The sequence below is a fragment of the Macrobrachium nipponense genome, chromosome 43, assembly GCF_015104395.2.
Source record: "Macrobrachium nipponense isolate FS-2020 chromosome 43, ASM1510439v2, whole genome shotgun sequence".
Lineage (NCBI taxonomy): Eukaryota > Metazoa > Arthropoda > Malacostraca > Decapoda > Palaemonidae > Macrobrachium > Macrobrachium nipponense.
This window is the reverse complement of record NC_061104.1, coordinates 23,530,328-23,557,991: the sequence shown is the minus strand read 5'-3', so window position 1 is coordinate 23,557,991 and position 27,664 is coordinate 23,530,328. Positions and strand designations below refer to the sequence as shown.

Sequence of the window (27,664 nt, the reverse complement as noted above, 5' to 3'; positions counted from 1 at the left end):
TTCATTCCAGGCAAACGGAACATCTTGGCGGACAATCTGAGCAGGACACAGATCGTTGGCTCCGAATGGTCTTTGGCTCCTCGGATAGCAAACAGTCTTGACTTTGTGGGGTTCCCCAACGATAGACCTGTTCGCTACCACTCTAAATTGAAAGTTACAGATTTACTGCTCTCCAGTTCCAGATCTGGCGGCGGCGTTCGAGGACGCGTTCCAGCACCCATGGAAAGGCCTAGATGTCTATGCTTTTCAGCCATTCTGCTTGATCAGGCAGATGTTGAATTGAGTGCAATCCACACCTTCCCTGTCCATGATGCTAGTAGTGCCGAAATGGCCTCACGTAGAATGGTACCCAGACCTACTTCTGCTGGTAGAGACAGAGAGTGCTTCCGCCACTCCCTGTCCTCCTATGCCAACCACGTGAGGATCTTCCACAACGCGGTGAGCTTTTTACATCTTCACGGGTGGAGGTTATCCAGCAGCTCCCCACAGCGAAAGGCTTTTCGCGAGAGGCTGCAACAGCTATGTCAGAATACCTCAGGAAGTCCTCAACGTCTGTCTATCAGATCAAGTGGGCCATCTTCTGTGGTTGATGTCGTTGGAAAGGCTGTTCTCCTCACGGAGCCTCTATCCCCTTGGTTGCCGACTTCTTACTCTACCTCCGGAGAGAGAAGCTCCTTTTGGTCTTGGTGGTAAAAGGCTATCGCTTGGCCTTGAGCCAAGTCCTCAGACTGAAGGGAATCGATCTCTCTTCCTTGGAGGAACTTTCTATGCTTATACGAAGCTTTGAACAGGGTTGCACTCCGGTATTGGCAAAGCCTCCTCCCTGAGACATCATTATTGTCCTCAGGTCTTTGAAGAGAGCTCCATATGAACCATTATCCCTGGCATCTGATAGGGATCTCACCCTGGAAACGGTTTTTCTTCTCGCTCTTGCTTCCTCCAAGCGAGTCAATGAGCTTTATGGCGTAGCTTATACTGTCGCTCATACTGAGCTCTGGAACAATGCCTGCTTCAGCTTCGTCCCTGAGTTTGTTGCAAAAACCCAGAATCCGGCCCAGGTTGATTCTTGGTTTTCTTCGTTCCAGGTTATGAGCCTGAGCACAGTAACCGAAGACCCAGATGAGCTACTTCTCTGTCCTCTGAGAACACTGAGGCACTATCTCCAATGGACCAGCTCTACTTGACCCATCTTACAACATCTCTTTGTGAGTACGGGGCCGTCAAAGAAGAGGGTTACAAGGAATACCATTCACATTGGATTCGAGAGGTGATTTGCCGTACCCTCTCCCCTCCCTCTTCTCCACTTGATGGTACCAGTCGAGTGAAGACTCATGATGTGCGTGGAATGAACACATCTCTTGCCTTCAAGAAGAACCTCTCTGTTATCCAGGTGATGGAAGCTGGCACATGGTCTCACCCTTCCACCTTCACCAGGTTCTACCTTAGAGACTGTACCCACTGCTACCTCAACACAACTGACCTTTGTCCTGTGGTAGCCACTCAGCAAGTGGTTTAGCTGCCTCCGTGCCCTCAGAGGTTGGAAGTATCGAATCAAGGATCGAGGTTCTGTATCAGGCTGGGGGTGAATGTGAGAGTATGACTAGCCTATTTTCTTTTCACCTCTTCCCCTTACTTGGGGCCATAGCATCGAAACCCGTTCTCCGGCACCGATTTCGATACTGGTAAGCATTCCATGTCCGACTATGGTTTTTCTGCAGACACACAGAAGTCAGTCAACACACTCCTTTCCGAGGGGGAGTGTGCTGCAACCCAACAAACCCGTTGTAATTATATAGCCTGGTTTTGGTTGCCAGAGAGAGTTCTACACTCATACCTTTGATACCCAGGCCGTCAGCCATTAGGTTGTATTTACCATGGCTCGCAGGGTGAAGGATCCACGACCCCAAGCTATAAGCCTGGGTCCTGGCATCCCGGGTTTCATTCTCAGCCTGCAAGACAGGACTTCCATTCCTACCTTAGGATGAGTCTCTAAGTAAAGGACAGAAGGTTTGTATACGGTGTAGGAACAAATAACATTTTTTAAAGTAAAATGTATTTTTCCCTAACCATACAAACCTGGAGTCCTTTATTTGTATGGTCCCACCAAACACCCACCCCCTTGATTCAGGGGTCATCATCAAAGTCCTGGCTGTAATCAAAGTGACGACTCAGTGAGCTGGTGGGGAGGCGGTGCTTCCCCACCGCCGGGCAGGTTACTACCTCGGTATATAAAAGAATGTATTAGCCGGTAGTTTCAGGTAAGCTGCAATCTATCCTAAGTAAAGGACTCCAGGTTTGTATGGTTAGGGAAAAATACATTTTACTTTCAATAATGTCATATTTTACCACCTCCAATTTTGTCTGAGGAGAATGAGGATAACGTTCAAGAGCAACCGTCTGCTTACGCCTCGTTGAAGTACTTTGTATTCTGTTATCCATTGTTCTTATCTCTAGCTGTTCCCTCTTCACTTGTTCGGCCTTTGTGATGAGGCAGCTATTAGCAGCTGCTAGATTACTGATGATTGCCCTCTCCTGTTCAAATAAAAAGGCACTTTCTGCCATTGACAGTAGGCTGTCAGAGAAGAGGATTATTGGCAAACTGGCATTTTGCGCTCCTTCTCGCCTTTCTAAGAGAAGGAACCTGTCTTACGCTACAGGTAAAATTCCATCTCTGTGAGTTTCTGCCTCCTCCCATGTGGATTTCTCCAGCCTCATTGATGTTTCAAGAGGATCGATCTTAGCATCCGGTAAGTTATGTTCACTTCTTCAGAAGTAGATCATCTGGTAAAGGACTTATTCAAGATATTCAACATCTTCAGCCTGTTAGACTTGGACGATTGGTACCCTATCGAAGAAGATTGAAGAATGCACATCTCTTCGAGACATTGTTGCAGACAAGGTAATTAGGGATGGTGTACAAGAGCTGGCTGCCTTCTTTTCATTTGGCATACTGAAGAAAGAGACCTGTGGTGTGCTTTCACCACCAAAGGAGTGCCTCCTTCACAAAGATCCTCTCTTCTTTTTCCACAACTGAATCATAATAGTCTTTTTCCTAGTGCTACAGTGCAGAGAGTAGCCTCGGAGTTACAAAAAAAGGCTACACAAGACCTTATCCAGTCTGTCAGGCACCCTAGGGAGTCAGGACTTACCTTGTCGAGTCCTTTTTCCAGGAATGTCTTGACTCTGCAACAATGGCCCTTTCGAGGCAGTAGATCAAGGGGCCAATCTCGACCACGCAGTAACCTCCGTTCAAGCCGCCCATCCAAGAAGACCTCCACTAGACCCTCCTCTAGCATGTGAGGGCAACAGTCCTTTATGTACCCTTTAGGGCCAGGCTTCTCCATTTTTGGCAAATATGAGAAGCAGAGAAAGCAGAACCATGGATCTTAGTAGTCCTCAGAGAGGGATACTCAATACCTTTCCTGCAAGCACCTCCCTTTGTGTCGACTCCTATTCAGTTGAGAGCCTACTGTAGGCTTGGAGAGGTTTTTTGGCCCTCTCAGCAGAGGTGGACTCGATGATCCAGGAGATGGTTTTGCAGTAGTGAAAGACACCTCTTCAGAGGGATTTCACAGCTGTTTTTTTGTCATCCCCAAGTCATCGGGGGGTTAGAGACTTGTCCTGTTTGCCCCTTCAAGGGATCTGTGTATTCCTCCTTTTATGGCCGTACCATCCCTATAGCATGTACATCAGATTCCATTCTATAGTCCAGTCCGTCGAACCTCCTCTCCTCACGCCCTTCATCACGATAAAAAAGGAACTGTACAATGTTTAGATCATCTCCAAGTTACATAGTCTGCGTAGCCCAATTTTGACTTGCATCATGGCTCATGAACCTGCTGGGTTGTGGGTGGACCATATAGGATCCTCCCCCATAGTGTTTTCTCAGACAACCTCACTTCAAGAGATTTACTGAGGTAGTCTATTTTTCACCAGATTCACTGCAGACTGTACGTAGGGTTACCAATCGAGAGGTCTTGCCTTACGTATTGCAGAGACCATTACAAGTCGTGAAAGTGAATCTTCTGTCGTCATCTTCCAGACTTGGGATCGACTTTTCAAACCTAGTTTCTCGAGCCCCATGTCTCCTTCTCCTCTGCGAGACATCCGTGTTCTTTTTGCAACAGAGACTTAGTTTGTTGTCATCCCTATCTTATTTTCCTTTAAAGTTCCTGACACCCAAGCAAGGAGAAAGAAAAAAATTTGCTCATCTTCCCTGGGATTTTAGTCAAGAACAGGGACTGGCCCAAGACTTGGATCTTTTTCTTTCTCCCTTAAGAGTTTTTTGGACCTTCGTGTCTTCTAGGGGCACCAGACTTCACACAAGCTCATAGCTAGTCTAGTCTAGCACTCTGCTTTCCTAGCACCAGCTTTTGCTACGACACTAGCTCTTGCTCTAAGCACCCAATAGTACTCACTTGCTTTGAGGAGAATAGATTTTCTATTCTGTGTGAATGTTCAGGTTTAAATAGCGTTCAGGAACTAGTATGTTGTTTTAACAGCTAGTCTATTCTGATTAGAACTCCTGACAACAACTAAAGTCTGGTTCTATGGGAGCCTAAAGCGCTTTCTGGTGATAAGGAGGAATACAGCGCTCTGACTGGCTGGATAGTCTGGTATTTCCTAGAAAACTGGAATCCCAGACCAGTTATAACTTTGGGTTTTATAGCAACTACGTGTCTCATCCTCTGATTAAAACATCTTGCATGTTACCCCATTTATATTCTGAGACACTCAGATTTAGGAGAAGCATTTGCCTCCTTTTAGCAAAAGCCAAATATGTTAGAACAGCCTCTACCTCATTAGCTTTCAAGTGCTATATATATCTGACGTCCATTCGACATTCAACATACTGGTAGTTTAATTATTCTTTGTTTCTCATGATTTTTAGAGTCTTTTAAAGTGTTGAAAACTTTGGCAGTACAGTGGACCCCCTGTATTTGCATTCTCACCATCCACGGATTTCTCTCTGGACGGTATCTACCCATAATTCGCATATTCATGGTATTTTTCTATGAGAATTATCCACAAACAAATCTTCTCTTCTCTCTCTCTCTCTCTCGTCATTTCCTCTCCTCTCTCTCTCTCCCTCTCTCCTCTCTCTCTTCTCTCTCTCTCTCTTGTTTTTTTTTTTTTTTTTTTTTTTTTTTTTTTCTTCCTTTCTTTTCTCTCTCTCTCTCTCTCTCTACTCTCTCTCTCTCTATCTCTCTCTCTCTCTCCTCTTTTTTTTTTTTTTTTTTATTTATCAATTTCATCATAAAATGGACTTTTTGTGATAAAACTACTAAAAAACAAAGAGGTATAAACATTTTAAGCAGGTTTTTCATGAGTTTTAACTAACATAATAGGCAGTTTTAAGCATTTTTATAGAGATTTCAAATATTCACAGATTCTAGCTATTTGGGGGGGGTCTGGTACCCATCCCCCGTGAACATGGGGGAACACTGTACCTTGCAAATTTTAGTTAATGGCATGCTATCGCAGAAGGAAGCATAGGATTCTCTCCTATTGTCAGAACTTTCACCTTGTAGTGAAGTAATGGAGTTTCTGGAGCTGGAAGGGTAAAATGTACCCAGAGCACCCGACACTTTTAGTAAATTACTTATTTTCTATATTAGAATAAATTCCATACCTTAAGGTAAGGGCACTTGATATCAAAAGATAATAAAATAAGCTATGTCAACAGATTTAAATTGGGCTCTCAGTGTGGAGGTAATCTAACCACAGTTTCCATACGGACTGGAATGTTGGATAGATGAAGTCTAGTTTTTGCACAAAGCACCTACCAATGTTAGGTAAATTATCTTCACAGTAGACGATTTTAAAATTTCATGTGAAGGTCATGACTCAGAAGAGAGAATGCATAGATGACTGCTGCTCCTCCTGTCTGGGGTAGGATAGCAATGAAATATTCTTTTGCATGTTGTTGAAGAAATAAGGAACCAGTGACTTTTTGGCTAATTCAGGGCTATGATGTAAGTAGTTCTTTTGAAAGCTAGTAATTTGCTCAAAACTTTCGAAATCTGGCACAATGAAGGAAAAGTGTAATACAGGCAGTCCCCGGTTATTGGCAGGGATTCCATTTCAACAGCTTGATGATAAGCGAAAATCTTAGATAACTGAATATCGGCAATTTTTGGCACTTTGGCACTGGTATCCTGTTAATGGTGCCTCTGTTAGATATGTATCATCATGCATAGCTGGAAATTGGTGCATTATGGTGCCAAAAATTATCATTTTTTCTTCTCTACACAAGTGCTGTAAAACTGGATCGCCGATAACCGAGACCGCTGATAACCAGGGGCTGCCTGTATCATTCTCCATTTGTTCCAATCTTGTAGGAATGCATCTTTTGCTATTGCCTGAATGTCCAGGTTCAAAATCACATACACTTCTATTTTGTGGTGGCATGTTAGCAATTACTGACTTGAGAGGAGTTCAGCCTGATCCTAACCTCTTGATATTGGATATTGCATTCATGTTGTTTAGGACCAATGAAATGAATGATCCCTTTTGGATGTTTCAATTTTCTTAGATGGAAAGGAAGCCAATAGTAGTCCCAGGAAGCTGGGTTAACAGTTCCTCAGAATGGGTGACCATGTTCCCCATAACTGACAAAGTCCTCCCAATCGCCTTCCCAACCTGTAAAGGAGGCATCTGATTCTCTGTCCATGGACAGAGAATCTTCCTCATCATCATATCTTGTTGCGCCAGTACTGCATCCATTGTTTGGCCTCTTCATTGGTGTTCAAGAGGTCTTAATCTGTGCAGGTGGGTCCCGGTTCACATTCATGAAGGATGTGTTGCATTGTTTGTACTGGATCTGGCACTCACTAGTGGGTGAGAGTCCCCATTTATAGGTGTTGCTTCCAGTCTTACACACTCCTGTCTTTGCTCTGTTTATTGTTACCTAGTCTTTTCTTGAGAGGGTTGTTCCACTTGGAAGTTGTCCATTTGGACTCTGGATGGCAGCATTTGGTGGGTAGTTGTCTTCCCAATCTCATGTGAAGGCAATCACAAAGCATTTTCCTGGCATGTGAGAGTCAGACTGTTAAATCCTGCTGTCATGCTTCCCTGAGGACTCGCAACGGCTACCAAAAATAGGTTTTTCCTGCATCAAAACCTGTTTTATCAATGGGTGTGAGTAATGTACAAACATTTGCAAGCTTATCTTCACACATTTGATACACAATTTATTCCATTATCTTTATGTTGTCTTCTAATCTTTTGTGCAAGTAAATAGTTGTCAAGATCTCATTCACACACTGTTCCATGTGAGATATTGGGTACTTGCTAAGTTTTCAGTCATGAACAAGAGTCTCGCCTTATGAAAGTTTCCCGCTTTATTTTTATGGTACTACTCTGAAGTTGAAAACAATTAAAAACTCTAGTTGAAATATTTAATGTTCAGTGCTTGAAACTTGTACTCATGCATACAGTACCTTAGTTTTCAGCAGTACAATATACTATCCAAAATTATATTCTTACTTTAAGTCTCTCAGTATAACCAAAATAATTGTCAAAATCATCAACTTGGGGAAGTAATTTTTATTTCATATAAACAGTATAGTTTAATTCTTTGCTGATTTTTGTATTTGTTTTCGAGTGAATATTACCATACTGTATTTTGGATTAAAGCAGCAACCATAACCTTTGTTTGTTTATTCTTGTAATAATTGTTATTCTTGATAATTTTTCAGTGAAATGGGAAAACCTCATATTTAATTTGGTTATAGTTCTTGATCACATGTTGTAGTGAGACAAATTTTTTTTTTTTTACCTTAAAATTTATTTTTGCATCCTTCATTAGTAATGTTTATACACCACATACAGTGCTGTAGTGTAAGTGAATTAAATCTTGTTTGTAGCCATAGAATATGAACAATACTTTGGAATTTGCTCTTTCAGGTACCAGCAGTCCCTTCATAGAAACCTAATGTATTTGGCTTCCATGGCTGATACTTCCCAAAACATGGCACAACTTTTACCTGTAAGTTTGAAAACTGATTCAAGTTATGTTTATACTAGTATAGCATTTCCTGAAACTATTATACAATGCATGCTGTACTGTACTATAAAATTAATTTAGTGTTACACATTTTTCAGTATGTGTGCATTTGTTGGGTATATACACATGTTGCAACATGGTTAGGATAAACTATGCCCTTATAATGTGTTTTTGCTCTCTCTCTCTCTCTCTCTCTCTCTCTCTCTCTCTCTCTCTCTCTCTCTCTCTCTCTCTCTCTCTCTCTCTCTCTCTCTCTCTCTCTCCTACATTCTTGGCATTACTTAATGTAGTACAGTGGACTCCCACCTATTCATGGTTCTGGGTTTGCTGCTTCACCCATTTGCTGATTTTTCTATGGAACGTATATCCACATTATTCTTGAAAAATTTGGCTATCTGCAGAATTATTTTAGGAGAATACTCACTAATGACTGTATTTTCATATCATTTTTGTGACTAAATTCATTTTTTTTTTTGATAAACCTATTAAGATAGTCTGTTATAAGTGTTTTAGCATTTTTAGAGGGGTTTTTGATGTTTGTACTATGTATTACAGAAATAGGTCAGTTATACTGGATTTGCAAGGGATGCATTCCAAACCCCCAACAAACAGTTAAAATCTACAAATACTTGCTACCCCCTCTAAAAAGGCTCATAACTTCTTGTCTTGAAATTCAAATAACAAATGTACAGACAACTCTCGTTAAGATGGACTGATAGGGGCCCCAGAGTGTTTGTCTTAGTCAATTATATATATATCATATATATATATATAGGTATATATATATATATATATATATATAATAGTATAAATATATATTATATATATATATGTATGTATATTTATATGTATGTATATGTATAGGTAGATGTATATTAATATGATATGTATGTATAACATGTATATATATATATATATATAGATATATATCTTATATATAAATATATATATATATATATATATATATATATTATATATATATATATATATATATTATATAAAAAAATTATGTATGTGTAGTATGTTATGTATGTATATGTTATACCGTATATGTATATATATATATATATATATATATATATATATAATATATATGACGTATATGTATATATATATATATATATATAGATATTCTATATATATATATATAGATATATATATATATTATATATGTATGTATGGAATGTATATATATATATATGTATATATATATACACCTATAAATATCCATAAATATACTGTATTTCATTATTTTTATAAAGTTTGAATAATATACCAATGTAGAAATGTTTGAATTAAACCTCATAGTAAAGGATGATGAAGAATAAAGCATGATAAAAATGATAGAATTCAGACACATATGTAGATGCCTAGGTCAAGCCATGAACACATAATTGGGTAAACAAACATCACTACTGCAGCAAGACAATTGTTTCCCTTCAGGTTTTTTATTTTATGTATTCATTATATGTAGTTTAATATTATTTATACCGTATATTAATATACTATTAAACGAATGAGAGATAATTAAAATGATCAATAATAAAACAGTAGGACAGTGAAAGACCATATATCCACTTAACATTTTGTTTTCAACAAAAAAATTCCGTAAAATATAAAAATATGTATGATCCAAATAATTGTAATTCAGCTTGTGAATTTTAAGAATAAGTGGGACTATAAAATATGTTTGATAATATTGATTAGTTTGCAGTTGTATTTTGTGGTTGAAATGTCTGTTAGGTAGAACAGAAGTAAGGGCTGTCATTTGGTAACAGATCACCATGGCAACCAGCCAGCCAATCAGATTTTAGCTGTAGTATTCTGTCTGTAAGTACGTGTGTTTTGAATACAATATGTATTATGGGGGGAGGATGTTTCGTTCTCAGCAGGATGCTGATAAGCGAAAACTGCCATTAACCAAAACTTGACGATTTATGGCGCCGATAACCAGTTGGTGCCTCTGTTAGGTGTGCTATGGCGCCATAACTATTATCAGTGCCAACTGGAACTTGGCATGTTATGGTGCTGTAAATTGCTGATTTTATGATGCTAGACAAGCCCCATAAAACTGGATCACCATTAATCAAGTCTGCCAGAAACTGGGGACTGCTTGTATATATTTTACTGATTTCATGAAGATTCCAATGAATTTCTTCCTTTAAAATTGTTGAAATATAAAAGATGATAAAAAATTACATATGATGAATTAAGCTGCATAGAGGAACTAGCAACGAGACGTAAACAGAAGTATTGTTCAGTAACTCAGCTTTACTTTTGTCATATCTATCTTTCATAAAAACATACAAAGCATTGTACTGTAGCTACCAGTCAGGCACCAGATAGGTAAAACTGTTGGCTACACCGCGACAGTACTTCCTACCAATTCAGATAATATAGTGTGTTGTAATGATCGTAGTACTTCCTGTGCGTAAGTTAAATCAGTTACAAGTTAAAAGCATTTTAGTTTAGCTCATTATAAATACAGATCTATATAAGGAAGTACAAATGAGAATTTTATTTGCCTTTAGTAAATAAAAAGGAAAATGGTACGCAACGAGCAGAGGAACAGTACAGTGGGGCCTCGGTAATCGTGGGGGATGAGGATCACAACCACCTGCATTAAGCAAATACCCCTTTATCACACCCCTCAAAAAAAACCCTAGGCTATTGTACTGTAACTGCCTATTTTAATAGTTAAAACACCAAAGATGTCCTATGTAACAAAATTCTTGTAGACCAACTGCCTATTCTGATACTAATTCAAGCACTTAATATACCTTGAACTATCATGTGGGTGCTCACTATTGGTTGAGCCAGCCTAGCCTTATACACATGCAATTACTGCAACTTAAAACTATCCCAACCACTGCCTTCTGCTATTAGTAGTAGTAGTAGTAGTAGAAAGGAATTGTCCTTGAAATGACTCCCATGCTCATTTTATTTCTCCTTTGTGTTTTTAAGTTTTATGTCAATAATGAAGTAAATCTCTTATAAATTCTTTCCTTTTGTCAATTTCCCCTTCATCAGATCTGCAATCAAATGTATTTTAGCCAACAATTCCTCTTAATTTTCGTGATGATGTTGCTACACAAAACTATATCTATTTCGTGAATGAATACATTTATGATAAAAAAAATGATTTACTGTAATGATTACAGTACCCTACTGAGAGAGAGAGAGAGAGAGAGAGAGAGAGAGAGAGAGAGAGAGAGAGAGAGAGAGAGAGAGAGAGAGAGAGAGAGAGAGAGAGAATTTTAAATGATAGTGATAAAAATATTCTCATGTACTATGCTGTAAATCATTTTTACCATAGAAATCAGTATCTAGTCATATACACAATATAGAAAAACAGTAATTAGTGAATGAATAGTGTTGGTGTACAAAAAAAGAACAAATTGGTAATAATTTTAGAAATATGGTTTAGAGAAATAATCTACAAATTAGTGAAAGTTCCCTGTGGAAAAGTGAATACTAATGTGTTCTGCAAAAATCTGCGACAAAGTGGACTGCTGAAATGTGAAACACGTAAAACCAGGGGCCACTGTATGGATATCTACTACTAAAGCACTGTAAGTTTTTCTAACATTGTCCTAATTTATGGTAGTACACTGAATCAACAGATGTGCTCAATTAAGCCATTTACTCTTAGGTAAAAGACCAACTTCTCACCTTTCCTCAGACTGTTTCAAACTAGTGGTGCATTATGTCATATGTTATGCAGAGCCATCCTGCTTACCTAATTATTTTTTAAAAAATTATATATCATCATACAATATATTAGATTGCTTTAAAAAGTTTTGTATGGCCCAGGATAGGTACTAAAATGACATTTAACCATAAGTCAAACAACCATTTGAAAAGGTATACGGAGGATATGCTATACTGACGTCACTGATACATGTTACCACTTTTGCGGATGGTTGGGTGGCTGAGCGCTAATGGAACACATATGGCAATGCACAGTATAGTACTTCCGAAAATGATGACAAAGTTTGAAACTCTCAGTGCTTTAGTGGCATGGAAATCCATAAATCGGTTTAAAAGTTGTTTACAAAAAGCACTATGTCATGGCCTCTGGAATGCATAGCAGTGTTTCATTTTCCTTGTGGTTACTAAATGTGTGTATGTTTATTGAGATGAAATATATATCAGGTGCATTGAAATTTTGTTTTTTACTAAATTTAATGTAGAATCATGTTTAGTGCCATAAGTAATGCAGTGGTTTTTTAACTTATTATATTTGTTATTGCAGCCTCCTCAATTACCTCCTGGCCCACCAGGTCAAGTGAGTGAGGGACCTCCACAAAGTGGTCCCCCACCTCCTGGCCAGGGACCCCCAGGCCCACATCCTCCTCCTGGTGCTTACCCTGGGCAGCAACCTGCACCTTACAGACCTCCAGGACCCCCTGGAATGAGTGGTGGTACCCCAGGCCCAGGGTTTCGCCTGCCATACGGTCAGCCACCCCATGCTCAAGGCCCATACTCACAGCCCTATCCTCCCCAGGGCCAACAGGTAATGAGTAAAATTCTTTGTTGACTTTTTTTATAGTATATAGTTCAAGATCATTATCAGTGTTGTAGGATACTGTGTCCCCAGGATACTGAAGATTTAACATCTCTAGGTGCACTGAGAAATGTGCTCTCTGGTTCCAGCCTGAAAGAATTTTATGTAATACAAACCTTTTGATTACTTGAATTTGTACTACATGGCACTCGTTTAAAAGGTTTGGTAAACTTCAAGTGAAAGGTTTGATAAACTTCAGATTGTTACTTGATTGGCATCCTTCCATTGAGGAACCAGAAGAATTTATTTCTGGTGATTAGAAATTCATTTCTCAATATAATGTGGTTCGGATTCCGTGATAAGTTGTAGGTACTTTTGCTAACTAACCAGTTGGTTCCTAGCCATGTAAATAAAAATCTAATTCTTCGGGCCCACCCTATTAGAGCTGTTAATCACCTCAGTGGTTTGGTTAAACTAAGATATACTTAATTTAGTAATTGTTTTATTACTGTATTATATGTTGACACATTCAGCTGCTGCAGTTGTCCTGTGATAGATTTTTTTTTTTTATTCATGTTTGGCAACTAGTAATAGCTTTCTTTTTGCATATAGGCAATGCCCGGTTATCGGTGATCAGGTTTTACGATTTTCTGAACTCATATAGAGCAAATTTTCTTCTTCTGTATGTTAGTGAGATGTTTTGCTTGTCTTTTCCTCTTTGGCATATGAAATTCTTGCCGAAACAAAGATAAACAGACGTAAAAGCAAGTGAATGTCAGAGGTGAAAATTGAACGTGTACCCTTTATCATGTTTCTGCTCGCACTGAAGGGTAGTAGCATGCTGAGAAGTGTCTTGTGACTCATGGAATCTCTACAGATGCCATTGCTCACAATTTGTTTGACAATAATTATCAAAATTTACGATAACAGAAGAAATATTGCATTTTCTTGTACGTATCAATGTTTTTGGCTTATTGAGTTACATTTACTAATTACCGTGTAACTACGAAAGTAAGAGGAATTTTTATGAAAAATTTTGTTTGGGCATTCTTCATTACCATACGATGGCCCTTGAATTTTATCATGACTGCATTTTTCGCCCTATACCCCCATATATAGAGGTACTGGCCGGCCTCCTTAGCTCAAGGGCATTATCCATTGAAGAAAATAAAGTAGACATTATATAATTAGTGCAGAACTAGATACATGTAAGAGTAAATTCCACAGTTTATCAAGCAAATAGATATTCAGTTAGCACCTACTAGAGATGAAGTTATGAAAGTTGATCATTGTCATTTTGGCTACCATGTTTTAAAAAAGAATTAAATGCATTTACCGACCTTAACAAACGATCTGCTTATAATGCATAATGTAATTAACATTATTAATTAGGCAACAACACAGAGGTAAATCCACTTAAAACAGAAATATGAAGAATCTAAAGTGGAAACTATTAAAATAATTGCTAAATGTTGGAAAGATTACCTGGTAATAAAAATGAAAATACCTAACATCACAGTGAAAAAATACCAGTACACGTGTAGATTCATAATAAAAAAACCAATAAATCACCATAAACTGACAACTCTAAATTTTCAATCCATATACGTACATGGTGTCCAATAGGATGTCAACAATTTAAATCAGAATCCATTAAGGTGAAATGCAAAAATTAATATCTGAATATAGTAGTCCAATGAGCCTTTGTATCCAACACGTTGGGGCAGGATGGCAAAGATTGCAACTTACCAATTGGCTAATTAGTATGAAAACTGATAATGGATTTAGAATAGCAATTTGTCTTATAATAAAATAGTATATGGAACTGCCTTTTATGAAAATCACATATGATAAAATAATACTTCTGAGCGCCTCATTTCAGTATTCTGCAGTAACCATTTAACCGGTTGTGATAAAATATAACCTGCCAAACTGGAATTATAATATGCTAGCTTTACAGAATGTAATTTTATTACCACAATAATTTCTTATTTGGTGACTTCATTTCACACAATGCGATGCTAGATTTACACTGCCAAACTGCTGACAGAATGGGCACAGAAATAGAAAATTTATTTAATAACATTTGTTCAAAATGAAATTATACCAGCACTTACTTTTCAAAAGTGTTCAGTACTTTGTCCTCTTTGTGTTCAAATCATATAGTAAACAAATTTGAGTGGCATGTCTCAAATGATTTTTATATATTAATTATCATTATTTGGGATTTATCTTACCTACTGATATCTCCGCACTGATTGGCAAGTCTGCATTCAAAGAAAAGAAAAGATTTAATGGCTGCCTGGATGACTTTGCCAGTACACCTGTTCTCCACCATTGTTGCCATTGTAAATAAGCACTTGTTGATATTTATTTTCCTTTGGGATGCCTTCCACTGGAATTGAGGCTAAGAATGTCAGGTTTGAATATTGTGTTAGCAGGATGTTGATTTTTGATGAGGTAGATACTTGTTTGTGCTGGCTGCTAGGGTATAAATTGTGATCATGAGAATAGGTGTGAGGAAAGGAGGGAATTCTAAAGGGCTGTCTGCTTACGTTCATTATTATAGGAAGAGAAGGGAAGCAGACAGATTGCGAGAGAAACTAGTTAAGGTAGCTCCACCTTCTGTTCACCTTTTGGTTCAGGAAAAGCGTATTAAGACATTAAATTTAGAGTTTATAAATTAGGTGTAAACTCTAGGGAACTGTTCCAGGTTCCCCCATAACATGCGATAATTTTCACTTTCCCCTGTAAGAGGTAAGATGTCAATATCCATGCCCATTTGTAGCCTGAGCCTAGGAATGCCTTGCAACATTTGGAAGAGTCTGCTGCCGGGGAACAGAATTGGTTCTTGGGGCAATGTAGTTATGCACCCTGTCACATGCTTTTCATTTTTCTCACTCTGAGTCTTGTTTAATGTGTTAGCAGGAAGATCTTTTTGGTAAACTTAATTTTCAGAATGTATTAAATTTTTACTGTAATTCCCTTTAAAATTTAGCTTAATACATTACCCTTAAAAATATAAATAAATGGTTAGTGAATAGTGGTGTGTGTGTGTGTGTGTGTGTGTGAAGATTACATATGCAGAGACATCTCAGAGAGAGAGAGAGAGAGAAGAGAGAGAGAGAGAGAGAGAATTTCGTAAAAACTATTGATCACTAATCTGGCAACACTTCCTCCTGTCACATTGCTTGACATATTTGACAGCTCTGGACTTCGAGCTTCAGTAGAGTTAAAAAGAAAGAGGAGGGAAAGAATTCTTTTATGTATCATTTTGTTATTACAGTTATATTATTGTTATTTAAAAATATTAATAAACATAGATGTACCATAAAAATTCTCTCATCTAGGTAGGAGAGAGAGAGAGAGAGAGAATAGTTGTTCTTACTTAAAAGTGAAATTGAAAGGTTATTTCTGTTAAATACTATCATGAATTTTGTAATTACAGTTACATTATTATGATTATTATTACTATTAATATTTTGAAAATATTAATAAACATAGTACATACTACATTACCAAAATTCTCTCATCTTGGTAAAAGAGAGAGTGAGTTTATTATTTTTATTAATATTATTTAACGATGCGTTAGTTCCCTGGAGAGTTTTGTCACCCCAATTTTCCTTAAGTGCTCATAATTCCTAGTTGTGACAACTGATTTCTTCTCCCTCCAAGTACTCATTGAAGGTGTATTTTATGTAGTGTGGCGCAATTATTGCTCAGTTGTCCTGGGATGTAAATGTCACTTTGGCCTTCTGTGTATTTTGTATAAGGTCAAATGATTACAAGGTTAAAACATTATGCAGCACTTGCAGGAAACATGTTTGCAGGATCACAGTAAGATATCTGTGATTTGCATAGATTGCGAGAATGCAGCAATAAGTGGTGAATCAGAGTGAATGTAGTGTAATGAGCTCACATTAGTTATTTTTGCCATTTCAGTTCATGGAAACATTTTTTTTACTTTTGATAAGGAAACCATGTTTATGTTTTGATAAAGAAACCATGTTTATGATTATGTAAGAAATTTAATGCTATAGTATGAGGTCACATTGATTTTTTTGCCGTTTCAAGTCATGAAAATCTTTTGTGTTTACTTTTGATAAAGAACAATGTTTATGTTTATGTAACAGATTTATAATAAGTTTCCTTTCAAAGAATAATTATATCTTTAGTTCAGGTTTTGATTTGATGTATTTTGTTACTGGGATTGAGTAATATTATATTTTTTAATGTTAATAATCAGCATGAAAATAAAAAAAATCATGCAGACTTGTGTATCCCAGGATTCCCAAAATGATTGTGATCTGAATCTGAGTTTTGGTCAATTTTCCATAGTTTTGAAATTTATTATATTTTGTATTAATATCAATCAGCTATAAGCTATGCAAACTGTTCAACAGGGATTGTAGATCTATCCTGAGCCAGCACTATGGCTATATGTATTATACATAATAATAACTATAAACATTTTTGTATTGGGGTGCGTAAATACCCCAGGGGGCAAACGTAGGGTTAATTTACACATAAAAGTCTGAAAACTTATAAATTACATGAAAAATTGAACAAACACCCTTGCAGGGTTTCTCCAGGATTCGAAAATGTTGCATTTTGCTGTGAAATACGTGCGTATGATAATTAGTTAGGTTCCAGTGAAAAGTTCACACTATTGTGAATTTGTGCAACTGAAATAGCTCTAAATTGAGGTATTACCGTACACAAAGATATGTAGACTTCCATGGCTCTCCTGTTTGTATACCACAAGTCAAAATCCATCACTTGCTTGTCTTCTTCATGTTTGTTAATAGCACATATTCAATTCTGTTATAGCCAGGCTAATGTATATACCATACATAGGTATGGCAGACAACAATTAGTGTATGTTATATATCAGAAACCATTAGTGTGAGGTTCTACCCTAATCAAAATAGAGATTTTCCCCTGTTGTTAGAAATAGCAGTAAATAAATATTATTTAGCTAATTTTTTAAATCTTTGATGTGATTTTGTAGTTTTAGGAAAGATACTAGAAAGTTAAAATAGGCAAAGGTATTTGGTGTGAAGAATTTTAAGACCCTAAGATTTATTTTCTCAGATTTATCCATGAACAGGATTTGTGTTTTAGTGTAACACTGATTTCTTTCCTCAGTATGGCCAAGCAGGGTACCCTCCATCATCAACTGGACCTCAGGTATATCCCGGAAATTCATCGACACCTCCAGCTCCTGGAACAAAAGGTTATGGGACTCCTCCACCACCTTCCTCAACTGGATATCAGTATACACCTCCTACATCACAGCCTCAAACTCAGCCACAGCCCCAGCCACAATCACAGCCTCCCCCACCTACAACAGTATCTACATCAGAACATCAGCCCCCACAGTCGTACCCTGGAAATAATCCCCCTCCATCTGGGATGACCTATACTTCCACACCATCTTCAACAGCTCCAACACCAACTCCATCTGGTTTTAGTGGACTCTCTCACTACCCACAAGGTCCACCAGGACCACCTGGTCCTCCTGGTGGTCCTCCTGGAGGTCCTCCTGGGCCCCCAGGTCCATTGGGGCCTACTGGTCCGCCAAGTGGTCCTCCTGGACCTCCTGGTCCTACTGGTCCCCCTGGTCCTCCTGGTCCTCCTGGCGGTCCTCCTCCTCAATCTTTCCAGATGCCTCCAACTTCAGTAGCAGCTCCTCCTGCATCTGTTGCAACTTCTCCGCCAGGCCAGCCTCCTCATTCAGCTTCTTCAACTCCACCAGCATCATCTGCTACTCCTGTAGGAGGACCTCCTACACCTACAACAGTGCCAACTTCTATGCCAATGTACCCTGGTAGCCAACCTCCCCAGTCCCAGCCTCCTCCTCCTCCAGCACCACAGTCTACAGCACCTGCACAAACACAGACACCAACGCCAACACCAACACCGACACCAACCCCGACCCCAACATCTCACCCATCACCAGTACCTCCGCAGTCTTCACAGCCACAGCCACAACAGACGAGTTCTCCGAATCCTCCGGCAGTTCCTTCTACTCCAACACCACCAGCATCTCAGAGCTACACAGGCACACCACCACCACCTGTATCCCAGGCTACAGCTCCCAGTCAGCCAGCACCAGCTAGTGCAGCTCCTCCTCCTCCACCTACTCAGCAGGCTCCAGGACCTTATCCCCCACCTTCTCAGCAATATCCTGGTGGTGGGGCACAGGGATATCACCAGGCCTACCCAAGTCAGTATCCTCCTGGCTCTCAGGCAGGATACCCACCTCCTGGGCAGTATCCAGGTGGTCAACCATATTCACAGCCATATGGGTCCTATCCACCACCAGGCAGCCATCCAGGCTATGGAGGTCCTATGCCTAATGCTCAGCCAGCATACCAGCATCCTTCTGGTCCTGGATATGCACAGGGTTATCCACCACCTCCTGGTAGTCAGTATGGCCAGTACAGACCATCTCCTGGCCAGGGACCTCCCCAAGGGCAGTTCCCTGGTTATGATCAGAGCAGATATCCTGGGTATCAACCTCCCCCACCTCCATCAGGTCCTCCATCTGCTCCTCACTAAATTGATTTTTGAGATTTGATTAATTTATAGGTGGTGTCATCATCTTTAGATTATAAGTGTACTCAGAGTATTTTTGTGTGTATACTAAATTTATTATAACTGGAAAAATCTAGGTAGGCCTAATTTTTCACCATTGTATGGTGTCAGTGGATACCAGCTACTTAATGGTACTATATTGCGCATGCATCTGTGGATGCTAAGGTTACACAAATAATAGTTATACAATATTGAGTACCTGAATGGAGTAGTTCACTTCAACAGGATCTTTGTATGTAGAATCTCTTTGAATGACTATTTTTAGTGTTTGGATTTTTGTCAGCGCTTTCATAAAGTGCTGAGTCTCAGTGGAATGAGAATTAATCTTTTCCATGGAAAAATGCTGTGCAACAGCATCACTAATCAAATAATATTGTCATTTAGATGATATTTGTGGTACTACATGTGTTTGTTTCATGTTCATTAAGAAAGGAATAGTTGTAAATATAAAGGTACAAAAGTATTAAGAACATGACATTGGGATGTTGTCTAACTTCTTGAAGGTTTTGTGTGTGTTGTACAGTAGCAGATAATCTGTTCATTACATAGTTCCATGTCATAGAATGCTTGTTTGTCAGGAACTTGTCCTGTTTCTTCTCTTTGGACTTTGACTGGTATAATATGCATACAAGATAGTTTGTGATGTGGCTATACTAAACTGTTGCCCAGTCTGCTGTGAGGGCCAAACAATGTCTGGATATAGAAAATCCTTGACATCTTTCTCTCTTCCATCCTCTCAGTGTCCCAGTGTTTTTTTTTTTTTAAATGGTTACTTTTGAAAATATGAATGTAGGGAGAAACATGCTGGTATTTATGAAGAATATAATAGTACAGTATTTTCAAGTGGCTGTTTGGAATGGTTATTTATCATAGTTTTACTTCAGGAGGAAAGAAACTTAACAGGTGAGTAGGCAATCAAGTAAAATAATTAAAAAGTATTTATCAATGATAGGTGTCTGATCCAGTTACTAGGGTTGCATTGGCAACAGTTTTCTAAATTATAAAATTTTCTTGATCTAGCAAGGGAAAGGTCTCAAATATTTTTCCTCGAGTTGATGAAAGCTTGAATAATTTTGTTTAATTAAGTGATATATCTTTGGTGTGTACTTGCTGAATAACCTGGGAAGAGGTGAATATAAGTGGTAGTCTTTGAAAACTTATAGCTTGCTGAGTATTGATGTAATTAGCCTGTCCTTAAACAGGAAATACAGAATGCTATAGCCCTATTTTTTCTGTCTAAAGTTATTTGTTCAGGAGAATCATTGTAAAGTCAGTGGAATGGAAGAAGCCAAGCAGAAGGCGGAGGACCTTGAATCCTGGTCATGCCAACAGTCTAATGTGTTTCCTCTTTGGGGATTTAACGCATGTGTACATATGCCACAACCTGACTACAGACTAATTTAGATTGATTTATAAATTTATGAAGTAATAATTTAATATTAGTGGGGAACAACTGCCAACATGGCATTGATGATCTTGAAGTTTAGTTTATCCTCTTTGCCTTGTAGGGAAATTAAAGGAGCAACCAGTGCATTAACTAGTGGCATGCTAGGAATCACAGTTGTATTCACTCCAGTTCATGTACAATTGACGTTTGTTAACTGAAAATTCTTAGGTGACTCACTTAATTGGTAACTGAAAATTCTTAGTTGATTCACTTAATTGTCAAACAAATTTGGGCGTATGATTGATACTACTAAGAATCTGGGCTTGAATCTTAAATTAACAAATCATCATTAATGTTTTTAGTTCAAAATTCCCTTTTACAGGTTAGATGGTAAAAGAGTTGCTGGACTTGAATCCTAAGCAACTTTGATTATCACAATGATCATTGTTATTGCAGATTTTTATATTTGCTCAGACATGCACTGACTTCTCAGTATTGGCCCTCTGGCTTGTGCTCTTTATGCCTGAACTTGCCATTTAGCTTATGTCTTCATGTATGCCGTTAATCCTTGATTTTCAAGGCTCTTTTATTGATTTTCATCTTACTCCTTCTTATCCTCTTGTTTTTTAACTGCATTTTACCCCATAACCAAAGCATCTCATTCTTAAGGATTTCATTCAGTCTCTTGAATGCGTGAGTCTATTTCAGTCAAGACTTTTGTACATTTTAGGAATAAGAAGTACATCTCAAGCTCCTAGCCCCTAATGACAACTAGGTTGTGTGTTGGGAAAGTGGATGGCATTATTATTTTTATTATTTTTTTTATACTTAAACATCGAGAAGTGTAAGCAGTTTACTCCTCGTATATTATTGCATATGATGATAATTTTTGTGTACTACAGTAGTAAGTAATTACCAGATTGCTGGTATTAAGACTAGGAAGTACAGTACTTGAAAGCGACTATTTTTGCAAGTTTAAAGGAATCATTTTGTCAAATTTAAATTGCTATGTACAATTTTTTCTTCAATGTCAGGTACAGCATATATATTATGCAGATTTTTTTAATCTTCTTGCTAAAAGATAATTTTTTCTGTATTTAGCCTTCCAATTTTAAATGATCATGTGTTTGTAGATTTGGGCTTTTATAATGTTCGGAATTTAGCAACGAATATTTGAAGAGCTTGTAATTTTTATATTTTAAAAATGTGATCAAAATTGAGTTGGAGTATCTTGCTCACTTGGTAGTTTAATGTAGTTTCCATACATTAAATCTTTATGATTTTCAATGTGGTCATCTGGTTGATATTAATAAAAGATTCATTCCAAAATTATCTTTTATTAAATCACTTTGTAAATATATATGTTTTCTCCATACTGGTAGTACTACTGATGAAGAAATCAAAACTATTGCGTTATGAAGTTTTAGTATAAAGATAGTGACTTGAAAATATAGGGTCCAAATCCTTAAAATATTTTGATTGCAATAACTGAATTCTTAGGTTTGTCTAGTTTTACCACCTTAAGTGTTATCCATTGTGTCAAAAAGTGGATTGCATATCATCAAAAAGTGATAGTCATTATTGTCAAATATACAATTCATGTCAAAACTTTAAGAAAGGTCTGTCCGATGTCAGAATCTGGCCAAGGTTATTTCAGCTTGAGTTTTTTTTTTTTATTATATCTTTCATGGTATGAGCAATTGTATAAAAATGCCAACATTTTCAATACATTTTCTTTTGGTGGGATCATCTTCCATTGCATGAGCTGTTCCCCCTCATTTTGGGACCACCTTGACGTGGTGAGGGGGCTCTCGAACCTCAGGAATCTCTTCCCAGGTTCGAACCCAAGAGTCCCATATGACATTATATATTTTCGAGTAAACTTATGTGGACTTTTCCATTTTTTGCCAAAATTTTTGAAAGCAAATAAATGAGAAAACATATCATGGCTTAACGTGGAGTTAAATCCGAAGCTAAATAGTGAGAACTGTGGTAGATCCATCATCTACCCGACAATGTTCGGACCTGTTTTTCAGGCGGAACTATTCTGTGGAGCTGGACCACGGATTCCAGGGGGGGCCTGGTTCTAGGAATAGAACTCTCGGCATTCTATCCAGTTTGCCCATAATGTGATTAGGATGGGGATAATTGTATTAACATAATACTCTTAGTCCTAGCAAGCGGGTTCTGCTTACACTTGGGCCATACTAATCATGTTATGCCATCCCCTTTTGGGGTAGGGTAGGGATGCGGACATTTGGGAGTCCTTTCTCACTTGTGCCTTTGGCAGAAGATTTAACTTTGCGAAGGGCCAATGATATCTTTTCAAGAATTTTTTTTTTTTTTTTTTTTTTTTTTTTTTTTTTTTTGTAAAAACTCAAAATTTATGAACTGTGAAATAAATGATTTGAGTACCCCTGTGCCCCATGATGGAAAAACTACGGCACAGTTGATGACCAGTGGCACGTCACTCCCGAATTTCCTAGGTACTGCCACAAGTAGTGAAAGTACTATAAAAGATACAAAGGAACACCCTGTTCCAAGTAAAGCAGCAGAGCCAGAAAACCAAATAGAGTGCATAAATAAAAAAGAAACAAACAAAAATAAATTGGTAAACTCCAATATCGTAACAATGGAACCATATACGATGAACAATAATTCTGAATTAGAGAAATAATCCTCCCAGCAATACAGAAAAATATAAAAATCATAATAGACAAGCACCATACATTAAACAAGGACCAAAAAGAAACAAAAATTACCGACTTAATCCCACATTGGTACATTTTGATGACCTCTTTGGACCAGATAATTGGTCAAGATTTCTAGTCCTCAAAGCTGACAACAAAATCTCAGCAGCGATGCTAGAAAACAAATTACTAAACATATATCCAACACAAGACATGGAATGCAGACACATCAAGGACAATGAATGGCTTATCCAAGTAACCAATAAAAAGCAGTCCACTGCCTTTTTAAGTATAACAGAAAATAATAATATAAAGGTAATAATTACAGAAATCCAAAATTAAGCCAGAAAACATTGAATTATGTACAGGGTACAGTCATCCTACCCAATAGCGAGCAGGAGCTTCCTTCAAAACATTATTGCTAGACTCCCTAAAATTGAGATATAACAATATCCACGATTTAGAAATATACTCTATTTCAAGTAGGAAAGATAAAAGTAAAAATATCAACATTGCCAAAATAAAATTTACAGGCCAAGACTTACCATTTAAAATAAAAATTCTTGGACAAAATAGAGAAGTTCGTCCTTTTGTTCCTAAACCACTACAATGTACACAGTGCTCAAGGTATGGACACACATACAAAAGATGCCGTAATAAGGCTATATGTGCAGTCTGTGCATCAGATGACCATACCACTAATTGGAACTGTAATCAATCAAAATGTATTAATTGTGGACTAGCCCATCATGCAAAATCTAAGGAGTGTTCTTTTTACCAATATAACACAGAACTTCAGTTGTTAATAAATAGGACAGGAATGTCGGTCATGGAAGCCAGACTTGAGCTAAAAGTAAGAGGCGTTAACAATCCATTCAAAACCCCCACCTTTTCAAATGTAACTAAAAATCAAGACATCAAACAGCACAATGACAAACAAGATAGTATAAACATGGAAACTGGATTTCATACCAATAATACTGAAATCCAAAATAAAAGTGATATTACAACAACCAATACCACCACTAACATAGATGATTCAGTTATCCATGGAAAAGAACTTCCAATAGAAGAAGAATTAAATAATGATGATAATCAAACTGGCAAAAAGAAAAGAATTCTAGAAAGAACCCCACCTAAGGGAAAAAAAAGTAAATATTGAAAATTACAATAAATCCAGAGAAACTCCAACTACACCAGGAGAACATTTTAAAAAAGATATTAAACTAACCTCATCACAAGTGGGAAATACACAATTACCCTCAATCTCAATCAAACAGCCAACATCTGGACAGTAAAGATCACTCTTTACAATTTCCATCAAATAATACTAATGAAAATCATACCATTAAACCAAACCAAAATATAACTATCACCCCCCAACCATCCACAAGACCCAAATATCCCATTAACAACAACAAAACAAATAACCCCTCAAACCAACAGTCCTTATCACTACAGAAAAGGAACAATAGAATTACAAAACCAGAAATTTCTAAAGCTAGACCAAAAACTTCTGAACCAATAATTAACATTACCAAACATGCTTCATCTTGTGGTTGTAATGAATGCTTTGTAAGTACATATAACCAACTAACTACCAAGACAGAGGACACAGTACGAAATTGTTTTGACAATTTTATTTTACCAAATTAAGGAGGTGCCCTTTAACACACCAACATGAGAACGAATTATGTTCTGAATCCTTAAAATACAAAAAGGAAATTATAAAATAAAAAATAGACTTATTAATATTCAACTATGAAAAACAAACAACTGCAGAATCTAATAACCAACATACAAATACAACGATTAAAAAACCACAAATAAATTCAAATGCATATAAACTACGAGATAAAGTAAAATCAGCAATCAATTTACAGAATTTAACACCAATTCCTCCCAATAATGGAATATAAATCATTCAATGGAATATAAATGGTCTCCTAACCCGACTAACGTCTGGGTGAATTACAAAGAATCATACGAGACCACAACCCAATGTGCATATGTCTACAACATATAGGAAGTAACCCTACAAATATCCAACACTATAAAATTGCCTGTTATTCACCAACTGACGGTGAAAATTAGGCACAGCCATATACGTTCATAATAGCATTACATATGAACCTGTTGACATACCATCTATGCCATATCAAATAACATCAATTAAACTGTATATGCCTGATAAAAGTAAAATTACTGTAATTTATATAACAACCAAATTTCAATGCAAATTTTCAGTGATTTTTCTGAACTTATTAGCAAAAGTATACAGGAACCACTACTTATAGTAGGAGATTTTAATGCACATAATCCATTATGGGATATTAATAACCCCACTGACACATCCGGAATCAACATAGAGAATACTATAATGAAACACAACCTGTATTGTCTCAATGAAAGTGAAGTTCAACATATTTTTCAAATACACACCTAACCTTTTCTTCAATTGACATTTCATTATGTTCAAATGATGTAGCGGAGAAATTTGAATGGAACGTCCTAGACGATTCATACACAAGTGACCATTTCCCAATCATTCTGAACTACTTAAGTAAATAATGTCAAAATATTGAATATTGCCATCTACAAGATATAATATCCAAAAAGCTAACTGGGATAAATATTTCCTATACACACGAAACATACCACCATTCCCACATAATGAAGATCACAATACTACATGTGAATCCTTCTCAAACTTCATAATAAATGCTGCAGATAAAAGTATTCCAAAAAACCAAATCACATTCCACAAAATCCCTGTCCCATGGTGGAATCCAACATTAACAACCTTAAGTAAAATAAACATATATTGAGTCGCAATCTAAACAGACTCAAAACTCGTCTTAAATCACTCAACAAAAGCCCTATAGTATAAACATATTAAACAAAAAAAATAGTTATATCAAACATAACAATTAACCACATTAAACCACTATATAACAAATATACAGCCAAATTTAGAAAAATGGTAATAGCTGAAAAAATCGCATCATGGAAGGAATATGTCTCAAACATATCTTCAAACACACCCACAAGGGATGTCTGGCAAAAGATAAGGAAAATCAATGGAAAACACATAATAAGACCTCCAAGAAGTGCAATACATTTAAATGGAAAAATATACCATGATACTTATGAAATATCAAACATAATTGGGAAACATTTTGAAAAACATCAGTGCTTACTCCAGCCTAGATACACATTTTCAAAATATCAGAAAACAAAAGAAAATATAATACTCAATTTTGAAACTCTTGAAGACCTTGGAATATAACTATATTTTTAACATGGATGAACTAGATAATGCCATCAACTCTTGTCATCCCTCCGCACCAGGATATGATAAAATATCATTTGAAATGATAGAAAAATTAGCTCCTATAGCTAAATCATATTTATTAAAATTTGTTCCGATACGTAATACAAACCATCGGTTCCTCCTTTAAAACAATAGGAAGTAGCTAGCGGCAGCTGGAACGGTCGTAAGCTTCGACAAAAGGGAGAACGGTAGTTAACTGCTTGTCCGACAGTCGCGCGCCGCGCGACTGGGAGGTAACAAACAAAATCACTTTTGTTTTGCTTTCGGCCGCGGGTGTGAAGGACGTGTTCGTCATCGCTCTCTGCCCGCTTCATCGCTTATGCTTTGTTTATATTGTGTTTTCTACTATGGTTTGTTTGACTTGAAAATGAAACTGTAAGTACACTGTTTTCATTTTCATTACTTAATTATGAACCAACATGGAGCTATCGCCGTAGATGCGGCGATTTCCTCTCTTTTCATGAATTGAACCCTTGAATTATGTCTCGGGTGCCGAGGGAGGCCGCGCTCGCGCGAGTCATGTATTTTGGGCGAAAGTGGGTAATTGAAAATGTAAGTACTCTTTTCATTATATTTTGCCCTGTGCGTTCGTTACCGATAGTGTGATTGCGCTCGGCACGAGCCTTTTAATTTTGTATAATAGAATGCAATGAAAGTGGATTCGCAATTGCAATATTCTTTTCATTTCATTTATTTATTTGCAATGAATTTAATTTGGATCAATTTTCGTTCTTACCCGGAATTGATCCTTACGATTTTTTTATGTGAAAGTGAAATCGCAAGTGCAGTATTTCTGTTTCATTTTCATATATATTTTATGATAGCATCATATTATTGGATCAAGTTTCCGTTCTTACCCGGGAATTGATCCTTAACCGATTTTTTTATGGTGAAAGTGAATCGCAATGCAGTAATTCTGTTTCATTCATTTAAATATATATGATAGCCTCATATTTTGATCAATTTCCGTTCTTAACCCGGGCGGGAATTGATTCTTTTTCCCCTAGTTCTATGAAGTGAATTTCGCAAGGGCTTATTCTGTTTTCTTTCATATTACTTTTTCACTGCTTGTGTGCGGGGGTATGGGGAAGCGAATGGTCTGCCAGGAAGTCGTCGGAAAGCTCTCCCGCGACTCCCT

At 37.3% G+C, this 27,664-nt stretch overlaps 1 protein-coding gene across 1 annotated transcript in view; it reads left to right on the top strand.

The window, feature by feature from the left end:
- Positions 1 to 21,831, top strand: part of LOC135213582 (basic proline-rich protein-like) — a 65,377-nt gene extending 43,546 nt beyond the window's left edge. The window contains exons 2-4 of the mRNA XM_064247581.1: positions 7,909 to 7,990; positions 12,264 to 12,524; positions 17,664 to 21,831. Coding sequence (XP_064103651.1) covers positions 7,909 to 7,990; positions 12,264 to 12,524; positions 17,664 to 19,079 — 1,759 coding nt within the window. The 3' untranslated portion in view covers positions 19,080 to 21,831. The remainder of the gene's footprint in view (positions 1 to 7,908; positions 7,991 to 12,263; positions 12,525 to 17,663) is intronic.
- The last annotated feature ends 5,833 nt before the right edge of the window (positions 21,832 to 27,664 follow it).